The 13,395-nt window shown below is 34.8% G+C and overlaps 1 protein-coding gene across 2 annotated transcripts in view; it reads left to right on the forward strand.

Moving 5' to 3' along the window:
* Nucleotides 1-13,395, forward strand: part of BRINP3 (BMP/retinoic acid inducible neural specific 3) — a 491,613-nt gene that overhangs the window by 267,718 nt on the left and 210,500 nt on the right. For both annotated transcript variants that reach the window (XM_027843476.1, XM_027843477.1), the window contains one exon: nucleotides 11,372-11,562. In XM_027843476.1, the coding sequence (XP_027699277.1) occupies nucleotides 11,372-11,562 (191 nt within the window). The remainder of the gene's footprint in view (nucleotides 1-11,371; nucleotides 11,563-13,395) is intronic.

The following is a 13,395-nucleotide window of genomic DNA, read 5'->3' on the forward strand; positions in this document are numbered from 1 at the left end:
AGTCAGGAGGACCTGAGTTCAAATCCAGTCGCAGACCAAACACTTGACACTTACTAGCTGTGTGACCCTGGGCAAGTCTCTTAACCCCAATTGCCTCACCAAAAAAAAAAAAAGAAAAACCAAAAAAACACAAAAAAAGAATATGTAGCATTGAGCCTTTATTTCTGTATTTATAAACTGGGCAAGATAATTAATATCTCTCATCTTCAGTGTTATCATCTGTAAAATAAAGATAATATTTGTTCTGCCTAGGTCATATGGTCGCTGTGATACTCAAACAGAATTATTTGTATAAAGTGCTTTGCAAGTGTCAATAGTAGAAAGTAATAGGCCTTTGTCTCTGCCATGAAAATAAACCTCTTTAAAAACCAAATTTGTGGAAATTGAAAACTGTATTATTCATTGGTTGGTACTAACAATTGGATTGAAAGCAGAAGATCAATTCAACAAAATAGATAATTAGAATTGACAGTAGGAGTATATATGTAAAAGATAATCTTAAGGTAGAACTAGAATGAATCAACCCAATAAATCATTTTGCTAGAATTTTATCTTTGTTGAATAGTGGCAAATAAAAACTTCATTGATTGAAATGCAATGGTGAGTGGAGAATGAAACTTTGTTACTTTACTTTTTTTAAAAAAATCCAATTTCTAATTGATCAAATAATACAATTTTGCTATTACATTTCCAAGATATTTAACATAAATCCTTTCTTGATCAATCCCTCTTCCTCTGTCAATACTTTTTAGTGCTGATTTTATTTATGATATTATAGATCATGGAACTAGAATGTTAAGTGGTGTTGGTCACTGTTCAGAAAACAAATGACATGAAAATATAGAAGTAGCAACAACTATTATTAAGTACACCCTAAATTTGTGGTCCCGAACAGTGATTCTGATTTCTAATACCTTAGGTTTTCTTCATGTGTTTCAAGTGATATTAAGGTTTTTAACTGCCCCCCCCTATTAAAATAATACTAATTTATTTAAATTTAAATGCATATACACATGACACATTTAGGTTAGGAGAAAAGTGAGTTGTTGCAGTTAAACAAGAGATTGTCACAACTCTAAAGGTTTTACAAATCATCCAGAATCCAAATGAAAGATCTCTATTTTGTGGTAGATTTATAAAGGCTGAACTACTTATTCCTATAATCTATTCCAACTATTACAGGAATATTTTCTTAGGAATTATATTTTTAAGCAAACATATCAACATTACTGCTTTTGTCAGTTACTTCCTGAGTGACTTTGGGCAAGTCTGTTCCCTTCCCTGCCTTATTACTTCATCTGTCATATGATGGAATTGGACTACATACATGTCCTCTTAGTTCCCTTCTGTGTTTAAATTTGTCATCCTCGGATGCTGTGACTACATAGATTCCAATTAATAACTTTCAGCATATTTTTTTAGGGTTCATGCGTTTTTTTTCTCTCCATTAATTTAGACTGATCAGTGTACTTACCCACAAACTTTTGAGCAGTTCTACTTAAAACAAAACAAAACAAAACAAAACATCAAATTCAAATCCATAAATCTGCTTATTACTTCAGATTATGGAATAATTCCAAGAATCCATTTTTAATATTTTCTGATATATTGCCAAATACTCAGCATTAAAAAGCTCCTTTGCTAATACTGATTTTTCCATGAGTTGTTTTCCCTGCCTGTATTCAGAATCAAGTAATGGTTTTCTGTAGGAAAATAATTAGAAATAATGAAATAATAATAGCAGTAGTTATGATACAATAAGAACAATAATAAAATTCTATAAAAAGTGAAAATTTATATTAGAATTACATATAATTCTTAAAAGTTCCCTTTTTATTTGAAGGCAATGACATGTTTTCAAGGCAAACTAAGTTTGCTTTAAAAACACAAAAAGAAAAACTTATAAAATGGATCAAAATGCAGTTTTTTCATATTATCACTCACTTTTCTGTGAGTAATGACTCATTTATTTGGTAACTTTTGTTATAAGAATGCTCAGCTACTGAAATATGTTTTAGCAGTTGTACCTAAAATGCCCCAATTTAAGGCCCACAAATTGGCTTATTGCATTATAATGGGGAATTTTTCTGTTTTGGATATGTAAAGAAATTGAGAGGTGTGTTTGTGTGTGTGTGTGTGTGTGTGTGTGTGTGTGTGTGTGTATGTGTATGTGTATGTGTGAAATCAACAACAATTTGTTAAGATCATACTCTATTCCAGTTATTGTAATAAGCATTGGAGATACAGAGACAAAAATGACTCAGTCCTTGTACTTAAAAATATTTCATGCTCCTGGGGAGACATTATGTACACATACATTTTTACAAGATATACAAAATACATACAAAGTAATTAAGGGTGTAGAGAATGCTAGCAAATAATATTTCTGTATCACTTACTATGTGCCAGCCACTGTGCTAATTACTTTACATTGTTATCTTATCTTATCGTCACAACAATCCTGAGAGGTAGGTGCTATTATTGTCCCCTTTTACAGATGAAGAAACTGAGGCAAATACAAGTTGAATGAGTTGCCCAGTTTTACCCATCTAATAAGTGTCTGAGGTCAGATTTGTACTCAGGTCTTCCTGATTCCAGGCCCTTGATTGTGCCAGCTAGCTGTGTCTAACATGAGGAAGGAGCATATTCCAAAGTAAGGAAATAATCTGAGCAAAAGCATGTCAATGAGAAAAGCAATGTTATTCGTGAGAAACAGCTGGAAGATTAATAAACAAATAAAAGTTGTAGACAGCCTTTGGAGGTAAGTGACATGGTAGGACTTGCTCTTTTGAAAGATCACATTTACTAGGGGAAACACCATGTATGCATATTAAGTAAGTGCAATGAATATACCAAGTAATGGGGTAGAGAGAATCATGTATTACTGAGGAGATTAATTAAATCATCTTAGAGGAGGTGGTATTTAAACTGAGATATACAGGGGTGGTAGGGATTGGAAGACAAGAAGATGAAGAGGAAGTATCTTCCAAGCATGGTGGATGACTCATACAATGGCACAGAGCAAGGAAATTAAATGTTGTAAGGGGAAGAACAGCAAGAAAGTTATTGTTGACTCTAGGATATGTGAAGTGATGTGACATCAAATGGAAACAGTCAGTAAAGGGTTTTATATGCTAAGCAGAGTGTGTATTTGATTCTAGAAGTAATAGGGAGTTACATGAGTTTTCTGAACAGATCAGTGCCTTGGTCAGACCTCTGTTAGAAAAATCATTTCACATCTTTAAACCATCTAGACAATTTAGAAAGGAAGAGCTTAGAGGAAGTAAGGTCATTTTCAAAGGTATTGAAATAATCCAGGTGAGAGTTGCTGAGAATCTTAACTAGGATAGTCAGTCAACTGGAATTTATTAAGTCCCTACTATGTGCCAGGCACTGTGCTAAGTGCTGGGGATACAAAAAAAAAACAAACAAACAAACAGCCTGTGCTCTAGAGGAGCTCACAGTATAATGGGTGAAAGAGACTACATTCAAACAACTGTGTATAATAAAAATATATACAAGATAAATTGAAGGTGATGCCAGAAAGAAGACACTAAGTTAAAGGAGAACCAAGAAAAGCTTTTTGAGGAATGTAAGACTGAAGCTAAGACTTGAGAAAAGCCAGCAAATATAAGAGACAGAGATAGGGAGAGAAACATTCCAAGCATGGGTGCAGGCCAGAGAAAATGTTCTGTCAGGAGAATGGAGTATCTTTTGTGAGGAATAGTAATGAGGCCAATGTGACTAGATAGCAGAGTATATGTAGGGAGTAAAGTGTCAGAAGACTGGAAAGGTAGGAAGGGGCCAGGTCATGTAGGGCCTTGGAAGTCAAATAGAGGATTTTGTTTTTTATCCTGTAGGTGATAAGTCACTTGAGTTTATTGAATGGGGGGAGGATAATATGGTCAGACCTGCACTTTAGGAAGATCACTTAGTAGCTGAATGGAGGATAATTTGAATTGGAGAGAGACTTGTGGCAGAGGGAACCAACCAGCAGTCTATTGCAATAGTCTAGGTTTGAGCTGATGAGAGCCCACAACAGGGTGGTAGCAGTGTTAAAGGAGAGAAAGGGGGTGTATATACAAGAGATATTACAAAGGAAGAAAATTAAGTCTTAACAATTTATTGGATATGGGGAGTGAGAGAGAGTGAGAAGTTGATGCAGACACCTTGATCATAAGCCTGGGTCACTGGGAAAATTGTGGTACCCTTAACTATAATAGGGAATTATGAAAGAGTTGACGGTTCTGAGGAAAAGCTAATGAGTTTAGTTTTGGTACTTTTAAGGTTAAGAAGTCTATGAGATATCCACTTCAATAGTTAGTGATGTGAGATTGGAGGTTGGGAAAGAGAAGGGTCATTTGCACAAAGATTATAATTGAATCAATGGAACCTGATGAAATCACCAAATGACCGTAGTGGGTAGAAGGGGATACATTTGAGAGATGTTGGTCATCCAATATAAATAAATTAATGACTTTTCAAAATAAATATATATTTGACATATGTAAAAGGTCTCAACATACACTGGGAAGAGCAGTGTGACTTGAAGTCAGAAAAGCTACATTTTCCCATTTCTATCATACATCCACTCTTCTGATCCTTGGTAAAACACTCAAACATTCCAAACCTCAGTTGCCTCAACTATAAAATGATGACATCTGGAGATCCAATGATAAGATCTCATTTTTCCTTGTTACATAAAACATTGCTGAGATTCAAAAACCTGAACAATCAAATCATGAATTTCTTTTTAAAAAAAAGAAGAAAAAAAGGGAAAGAAGTGTGTTCTTCTATGCTCTCATCCTTTGAGAGATAATAATAAAAGTTGAATTAAATTGACATAGCTAATAAAGCCTTTGTACTTCTATTGTGCTGTAAAGATGAAATGAGATAATTAGATACATTTTGGAAGACTTTTTTCTTTTTATTATTTTTTATTAATTTATTTATTTTTAGTTTTCAACATTCACTTCCACAGGATTTTGAGTTCCAAATTTTCTCCCAGTCTCGTCCCTCCCCCCACCCCAAGATGGCATGCATTCTGAATACCCTTTCCCCTGATCTATCCTCCCTTCTATCTCTCCCCCCCTTCTCTTATCCCTTTCCCGTTTAATTTTCCTATAGGGCAGGATAGATTTCTATACCCCATTTCCTGTATATATTTCCCAGTTGCACGTGAAAACTTTTTTTTTTAACATTTGTTTTTAAAACTTTGGGTTCCAAATTTTCTCCCTTCCTCCCTCCCCACCCACCCTTATTGAGAAGGCAAATAACTCCATATAAGTTATACATGTGTAGTCATGCAAAACACTTCCATAGTAGTCATGTTGTGAAAAACTAAGTATATTTCCCTTCATCCTATCCCAGCCCCCATTCATTCTATTCTCTTTTGACCCTGTCCTTCCTTAGAAGTGTTTGCTTCTGATTACCCCCTCCCCCAGTCTGCCCACCCCTCTCTCATCCACCTACTCTCTTGTCCCCTTCCCCCCCACCATTTTCCTGCAGGGTAAGATAGATTTCCATACCCAATTGAGTGTATATGTTATTCCCTCCTTAACCCAATCCTATGAGAATTCATAGGAATTCATAGATTCACTCATTCACTCTCACCTTCCTCACTTCCCCTAAGTGCCTGAGCCTGTGCTCTGGTCTGTGAATGACCGCAAGCCATCTTTTCTGCCTTGGAACTATGAGGAGGATTTCCTCTTCACCACCACTACAAGCTCCACCATACCAGCACTCCTCCTCACCCCAGGACCGCCACCTATAACTGTGACTCAGATCCCAGCACGGACAAAGCAAGAGAATCCTGCACCAGCAGAGAGATCCTTGCAATCCCCCTCTGATCAGCCACTCGATTCCCCCTCAGTCTGTGGGCCAGAAGCTCCAGAAGCAGTTGCCACCCTGGGGCCAAGCTCAGGGACAGGGGCTGGGACCCTCACTCTTCTCTCTCACTGCAGTTACAGACTTTTCCCACTGACCTTCTAAGTTGTCTTTGGCGTTCATGGGTTAAGAAGTCTGGAAACTGCCACAGCTGCCCATGATTCAGGCCTCTGAGGCCTGACCCAGGTTTGCTGAGGCCTGTTTTGCTATGTGCCCACACCAAATTGCGTTCCTCTCCCTGCCCGGTGTAATATACCTTTCTGATCAACGATTCAGGCTGTCTTGAGCTGTATATTTGTTTTACTCTGTCTTTTTGTGGGTTCTGTTGCTTTAGAATTTGTTTAGAGTCATGTTTTACAGATATTTGGAGGGGTTTGGGGGAGAGCTCAAGCAAGTCACTGCTTTTACTCCACCATCTTGGTTCTGCCCAGGGAAGTCTGAAGACCTTTTTTTTTTTTTTTTAAATCTGGACCTATGATTTCTTCAGTGTGAAGAAACTTCCTCTACCAATGTGGAACCAATCTAATCTTAGAGAGTTTTCTGGAGATAAGAGAGAGTTTAAGTGATCTGCTCAGTCTATTATTCTACTGAAATATAAATGAAAATAAAGATAATGTACACCTATTAGGTATAAAGCAGTCACTATCAATAAGAAGAATTTAAATATTCATTTTCAAGGCATATACTCACCTTCCATTTCAATCTATAATATAAAATAATTTTCTACAATGAAATGGGGGATATATGTGGGAACAAACTCTATTCATTTTTTTTATTTGTTTCCATACTGAAATATCTCCCTTTGATCTATAGGAATGGGATTAAATGGGAAAATACTTGGACTCAATATAGACCTGTATTTTGGTGCAGTGCAGAGATAAAATAATGAGGGTTGTGTTGATATTGAATAAGAAAGAGTAAATTCTGTGGGATTTTCCTGTGACATTGAATAAAAAGATAATAGCTTTGTCTTTTTGTAGAATAAAGCATCATAGTTTTCAGTGTTTGAGAGGAAATAGATGAAATCATTTTACAATATTTGACATGTATTTGCATACACAAAATAAAATTATTTGTCCACTTAAAAAAAATCATGGAGCTAATGTGGCAGAAGCAAGACTTTAATACAAGTCCTCCTGACTTCAAGGCTCAAGCCATTACTCCATGCTGCCTTTTTCTAAAAACTATCTAAAAACTCTCTTAAAACTAAAAATTATATTAAGGAATTTTAGAAGGGTGCTGTTGAATGAGTGCTACTCAGTATGGAATTATGAGATGACAATGACCCTTGGTTATCATAGGCTGTGCCAGCAGACTATAGACTTTGGTATGCCCTACCAAATTAGAAAATGTTTGAGGATTAGCCATGTTGTGAATTGTCATTGTATTGATCGTAGTTTTTATGGTTTGAAAGTTGTTTGTTTGCACAGTGTTAATGTTACTGTACAGTGTTATCCTAGCTTTTCTCATTCATTCTTCATCTGTTTATAAGAGCCTTCAAGATTCTTCACTTTTTTATATTTATGTTATTGTAGAAATTATTTTTCTGGTTTTGCTTACTTCACCTAGTATCACTTCATATATGTTTTTCCAAATCTTTTTTGAAATAATCTATTCCCTCATTTTGTATAGCACAATGATATTCCATCACATTCATATGCCACAACTTATTTAGCCATTTTTAAACTGATGAACATCCCCTTAGTTTCTAGGTTTTTGCAATCAGTAAAAGAGCTGATATAATATTTTGTGTGTATAGGACCCTTTTTTCTCTTTTTTTGATATCTTTGGCATATAAGCATAGTTAGGTCAAAGGGAATTCACTGTTTAGTAATTTTGTGTGTATAATTCCAAATTGCATTCCAGAATGAGCTGTACCCATTCATAGACCCACCAGTAATAGACAGTGGTGCATCAATATGCTTGTTTTCCCATAGCTCCTCCAACATTTATTAGTGTCTATTTTTTGTTATTTTTGTCACTATGATGGTTGTGAGATCTCACACTGGTAAAATCATAGATCCTTGCAGTACTAAATTGTTGTTTCACATATTAACAAAATTCATACATCATGTTGGCCAGGGTATGGACTATCCTCAAGTATGAACTTTACCATTAAAATAAGAACACTTTTAAGGGAAAATTTATATTCAGTGATGTGATAAGGATTGCTCAAGGTCACAGAAAACATAGGTATTCCAACAACAAATTCAATAGTTAGTACTAATTCTTACTATGTACTGAGAAATAATTACATCCCAATTCTAACTCTTTTGGAGGCGTACAATATTGGGACCACAGAACATCAACAATAAGTCAATAATACTTGAATGCTGCTCTCTACTTCACTTCTATTTATTCACTAGGATAGCATCTTGCCTAGTTGCCAAACCTGGAAATCCTATTACACCACAGGGTCCATTACTAACTCTCTCTCCCCTGAGTAGCTTTGTGCTTTGTGACTGAGTTCCAACAAGTTTCTGCCCCGGGGGCGGGGGGGTCTGTCTGTACATAGGAAGCTGAACTCCAAGATTAGTAAGATGTAGCGCAAACTCTTTGGGGTGAGAAATTTCTGAGGATAATTTCACAACACTAGTTTCTTTATTACCTTGGGTATCTGGAGGAAGAAGAGTTGATAAGCTTTAAAATGAAATCTTCAACTTTAAGAGACTTTGCAACAGGGATGAAGATCCTCACAGGGAGTATCACACAGCTGCTTCAAGATGAGAGAGGAATTTGCTTCTAGTCCTACACCAATTCTTCCTGCATGAATGTAGGCTAGGGGTCATGGGGCAGCTGCTGCTTCTGCATTTTATACTCCTGAGGAAATCTATGTATTTTAAATGGTGTCTGTGGTAATAAATGCACAATTTTAGGCCACATTTAGATTTTATACAAGCAAGATTTTGAGGGAAATTTCAGCAAATATTTGGATCAATGTTTAATTTTCTTTCTAGAAACAAATCAGAAATGCAATTTTAAGATAATGGTATTTGTTGCTCCTTTATAAATATCAAAAATATTATCTTTAATAGGATAAGCATGTTTTCTTAATTTGGATTAATTTTCAGCCAAGATTATGTTTTTTAGAAGAATTTTATTTATTTATTTATTTTGCTGGGGTCATGAGGAGGAGGTTGAAGAGAAAGGAGAGAAGAGGTATGATATCCCCCTGGGGTATGTTGTTTGGCTCATATACTTTTCTTTTCTTTTTTTTTTTTTCGAAATTGGCATAAAACCTTACGAGTGGGCACATTGCCATTATAACAGATGGGGATACAAGAGAACTAGAGCAAGCATCAAGTTTGACTGTTATGGATCATATTCCCATGCAAGAATGTAGAAATGGTCTGTAGCGCTCTCATGTGGAGTACTAAACTAGAGTAATTTTGTTATTCTCAGGGTTTGAAAAAAAGTAAGAATTGTGAATTAGTTGTAGGCTATTAAAATAATTTTAAGATGGATAATGTAGAGATAAATTTAAATTTTTATGTAATATTGATAATTTCATATACAATGTTTTTAAAATCAAACACACATGTGAATTCAGAAGATTGAATGAATTCAGGGACTCTCTAAATTGTTTATGGGGTTAAAAATGGTAGCAAATTAGTTCAGTAATATAGGTGAAAAACATTCTATTTTAAACTTTTTCTAAAATAATCTTGTTCCAAATTTCTATATGATCTCTAATTATAACCCTAATTATTGTTAGTCTTCAAATCCACAAAATATTATCAACACTTGTAAAATAAAGTCAATGAGAAAAACAATTTTGTAATCCCTACTATGTTCTGGTGCCAAGGCTATATACACATACATATATATGTATATGTGTGTGTGCACGTATATGTACATAGGCATACACATGTATGTATACAGGCATGTATGCATATGTGTATATACGTACATGTGCATACATGTGTATGTACATAGGTACATATGCATATGTGTATGTGTGAGCATATACATACATTTGTATATGTACATGTGCATGTGTGTGTATACATATGCATGCATACCTACATATATATGTATATGTGTACATAGATTGATATATAGATTGATTTATAATTGTCCTCCATTCTCAAAGAGGACCAAAATGATATCACTATGTTGAAGTCAAGATACAATATATCCGACTGTATTGATTAGACCAATATGAGCTTGGAAGGCTTTACCACACAGGTCAGGCACAAATGGTCCATATGAACATTTAGAGTGGAGATGTCTCTCAATTTGCACATCTCACCTTTCTTTTGAGCTGCTGCAATTCTGCTTTGCTCATAGAGCAAAGCACCTTCTTTAATGCAAATATGCCATGCTGGGTGGTCCTGTGCTAGTGTCTCCCATGTCTCACAATTGATTCCAAAAATCTTCAGAGAGACTTTGAGAGTATGCTTGTAATGCTTCTTCTGACCTCCATGTGAGAACTTGCCTTGTGTGAGTTCTTTTAGGCAAAAGTATTTTTGGCATTAGAACAAGATGACCAGCACATTGGAGTTACACTCTCTGCAGTACAGTTTGAATGCTTGGTAATTCAGCTCAAGAAAGCACGTCAGTGCCTGGTACCTTATTCTGCCAGGTGATCTTGATTCTGTGATTCTGAAGGTCACCTGGCGAGAAGAAAATATACACACTCACACACACACAATAGTAAGGTCATGTAAATATATAACTTCTCTCTTCAACTACCTTACTGTCTAGTAAGGCAGACAAAATTAATGTGCAAATATACTCTGTGTAGAATTACATAAGTTATCTAAGACATGCTACAAAGGTTAGCTGAGAACCATGAGGGGAAAAGACTTTCTGGCACTTGGAGATTAAGGACAGTTTTATAGAACTTTGAATTGGGCCTATAAGAATGAATATAATTTTTCAAAGTGGTTCTGAGGAGATGGAGCATTCTATGTAGAGCAAAGTTGTGGGCAAAAAGCAAGAAGGGAAGTAAGAAAACTCATGGCCTGTTAAGTGACTTGTAGACAGTATCCATTGTCTGGAATATAGGAAAGATGAAGGAGAAGATAAGATTGGAGAAGGACAGAGCAAGAGTGTGGAAGAATAATTAAACAACAGACCTAGAAGGGATTTGAGAGGCTATGTAGTCAAAATCCTTCCTTTTATAGATTTAGAAACTGAAGCTCAGAGATTTAAATGATGTAGTATTAAAGGAAGAATTTCCACCCCTTGGTTTTAGGAATACAGAGGCTGTATATGCTCTCTGATGGGCCAAAACATTTGGACTTTTTTCTGTAGGTAACTGAGAGACCAAAAAGTTTTCTGAACAATATATTGACATAATCACTGCTATATTTTTAGGGAGATTTACCTAATTCTGATGGTGGAAAATATTAGTACAGCCAAGGCAAATGTTTCAGAGCCTGAAAAGGTGTATTTTGAATAAGAGTGGAAAATACATAAGGAATATTTTATGATATAATCAATGAGAGTTGATGACTGACTCAGTATGTTCTTGATATAGGAGAGGAGTCACTCACGATTTTTGTGGATAAGCGGAAGTTGAGCAAGAGATCCGAAGGAAGTGATTCTACAACCAATAGTTCCTCAGTGACACTTGAGACCCTTCATCAACTTGCTGCTTCCTATTTCATTGACAGGGACAGCACATTACGGAGACTTCACCACATTCAAATTGCATCCACTGCCATAAAGGTATGAATTCGTTCTACAATTATGTAGTTCTATATTTTTCTTCCTTTGAACAACTGAAATATGCATTAGCTACCACTAAAATTCACTGAACATTATTTTGTTTCCCATTTCTTATAGTATGAATTTGTAATTGTGAGGTAGTTTTAACCCTAATTTTACCTGGAAGCCCAGTCCTGCACCTCAAGTGTTTTAATTAGGCAGTATAAAATTAGAACTATCCTAATTAGCTCACAGAAGACTGATTCTTTTCTATTGAATAGGGTCAAGAACATAAAGTTGTGTGAATATAGATTTACCGTTAACTTGAGGGAAGTGAGTGAATTTCATGTGTTCTTTTTTTTTCCAAAATCTTTGCCCTTTTTCATTGGAAGTAATTGAGGAATTCTATGAGTTTCTTGGCTAGCCCTGTGGTCTCCAAACTATTTGGATTGTGCACCTCTACCAATAGAAAGTTTGGAGCATGTGTTATCTGATATATGGACATTTGTTTGCTTATAAATTGCCTATCTCTTACTGTACTTATACATAAATATATGTACACATATAATTAATATATAAGCTCTAAGACATACTAATTAGAAAATTTTAAAATTATGATATAAAAATGAAATGAATAATTCAAATGTATATATACACATGTGTGTATGTATATGTATAGAATCACAGATTTAGAATTAGAAGGAATCTCAAAAGTCATCTAGTTTAACCTCCTCATTTTATAGATGAGAAAGCTGAAGCTTAGGAAGATTGTTTATTTTATTAAAATATAAAAAATGAGAATGTTACTCTCAATAAATATATCAATAATATTTTCAGTGAGAACAGTATAGATAAGTATGTTTCATTGTTATTTTGGTTTAATACTGTGTCATATAGCAATATATAAATATAGTTCTAAGTTCAATATATTCTGATACTTGGTTGTAAAAGGCTGTCATTGCTGAAAAATATAATTCACAAAATTATATACAGTAAATCTACATGGCTAAAGTACATTGTTGTTACCTGGGCAAACTAAATAATGATATTCGTTTTACAATCCTACCCACCAATTTTGCAAAGTTTTGGTTGAAATTCAGCTACTAAGTTTCTATCTTCCCTGATATCATTTAGTTGTTCTTGCAAAATAATTAGTGTTATATCTTCTGTATGTTTAACAAATTGATTTAAAACCCACTGAAGTTCTTTGCAAGATTTTTAAACATCTAGGAAAATTATATTTCCAAGTTTTTAAGGTGTACAAATAGAATTTTTATAAGTGACATTTACATTTTTTTTTTTAGCAATAAAAGTTCAGCTTTAAAATATCTTGCTTAGGGGCAGCTAGGGGGCACAGTGGAGAGAGTACTGGCAAGAGGACCTGAGTTCAAATCTGGCCTCAGACAGATAACACTCACTAGCTGTGTGACCCTGGGCAAGTCACTTAACCCTATTGCCTAGCAAAAAAGCAAAAACAAATAAAATATCTTGCTATTTGTGATGGCTTCATGCTATCATTAATATCTCAAAAATCAAAATCATGAGACAAGACTAATCAACTATGGTAGTAAATAAAATCCATATTCAAAGTAATCTTGATCATTTTTTAAACCACATTCCTTGTCAGGTTTGATTAAATTGTAATTGGTTTTAACTCACAAAGTAACTGAAGAAGTAGTACTAGGAATATAAAAATTCAGCTCTGCCATTATGCTTTTATTTGCTTGTGTTCAAAGTTACTGTTATGTTCAATTCTTGATTTCTTTGCAAGACTCTATATAAGCTACTTTGTCCATTACATGAAGATTTATTTAAATTTATATACTATAATCAGTAAATCTACAGAGATGGGTC

This window comes from Vombatus ursinus, unplaced genomic scaffold (assembly GCF_900497805.2).
Source record: "Vombatus ursinus unplaced genomic scaffold, bare-nosed wombat genome assembly UNPS02014909.1, whole genome shotgun sequence".
In the NCBI taxonomy this organism is placed as follows: domain Eukaryota; kingdom Metazoa; phylum Chordata; class Mammalia; order Diprotodontia; family Vombatidae; genus Vombatus; species Vombatus ursinus.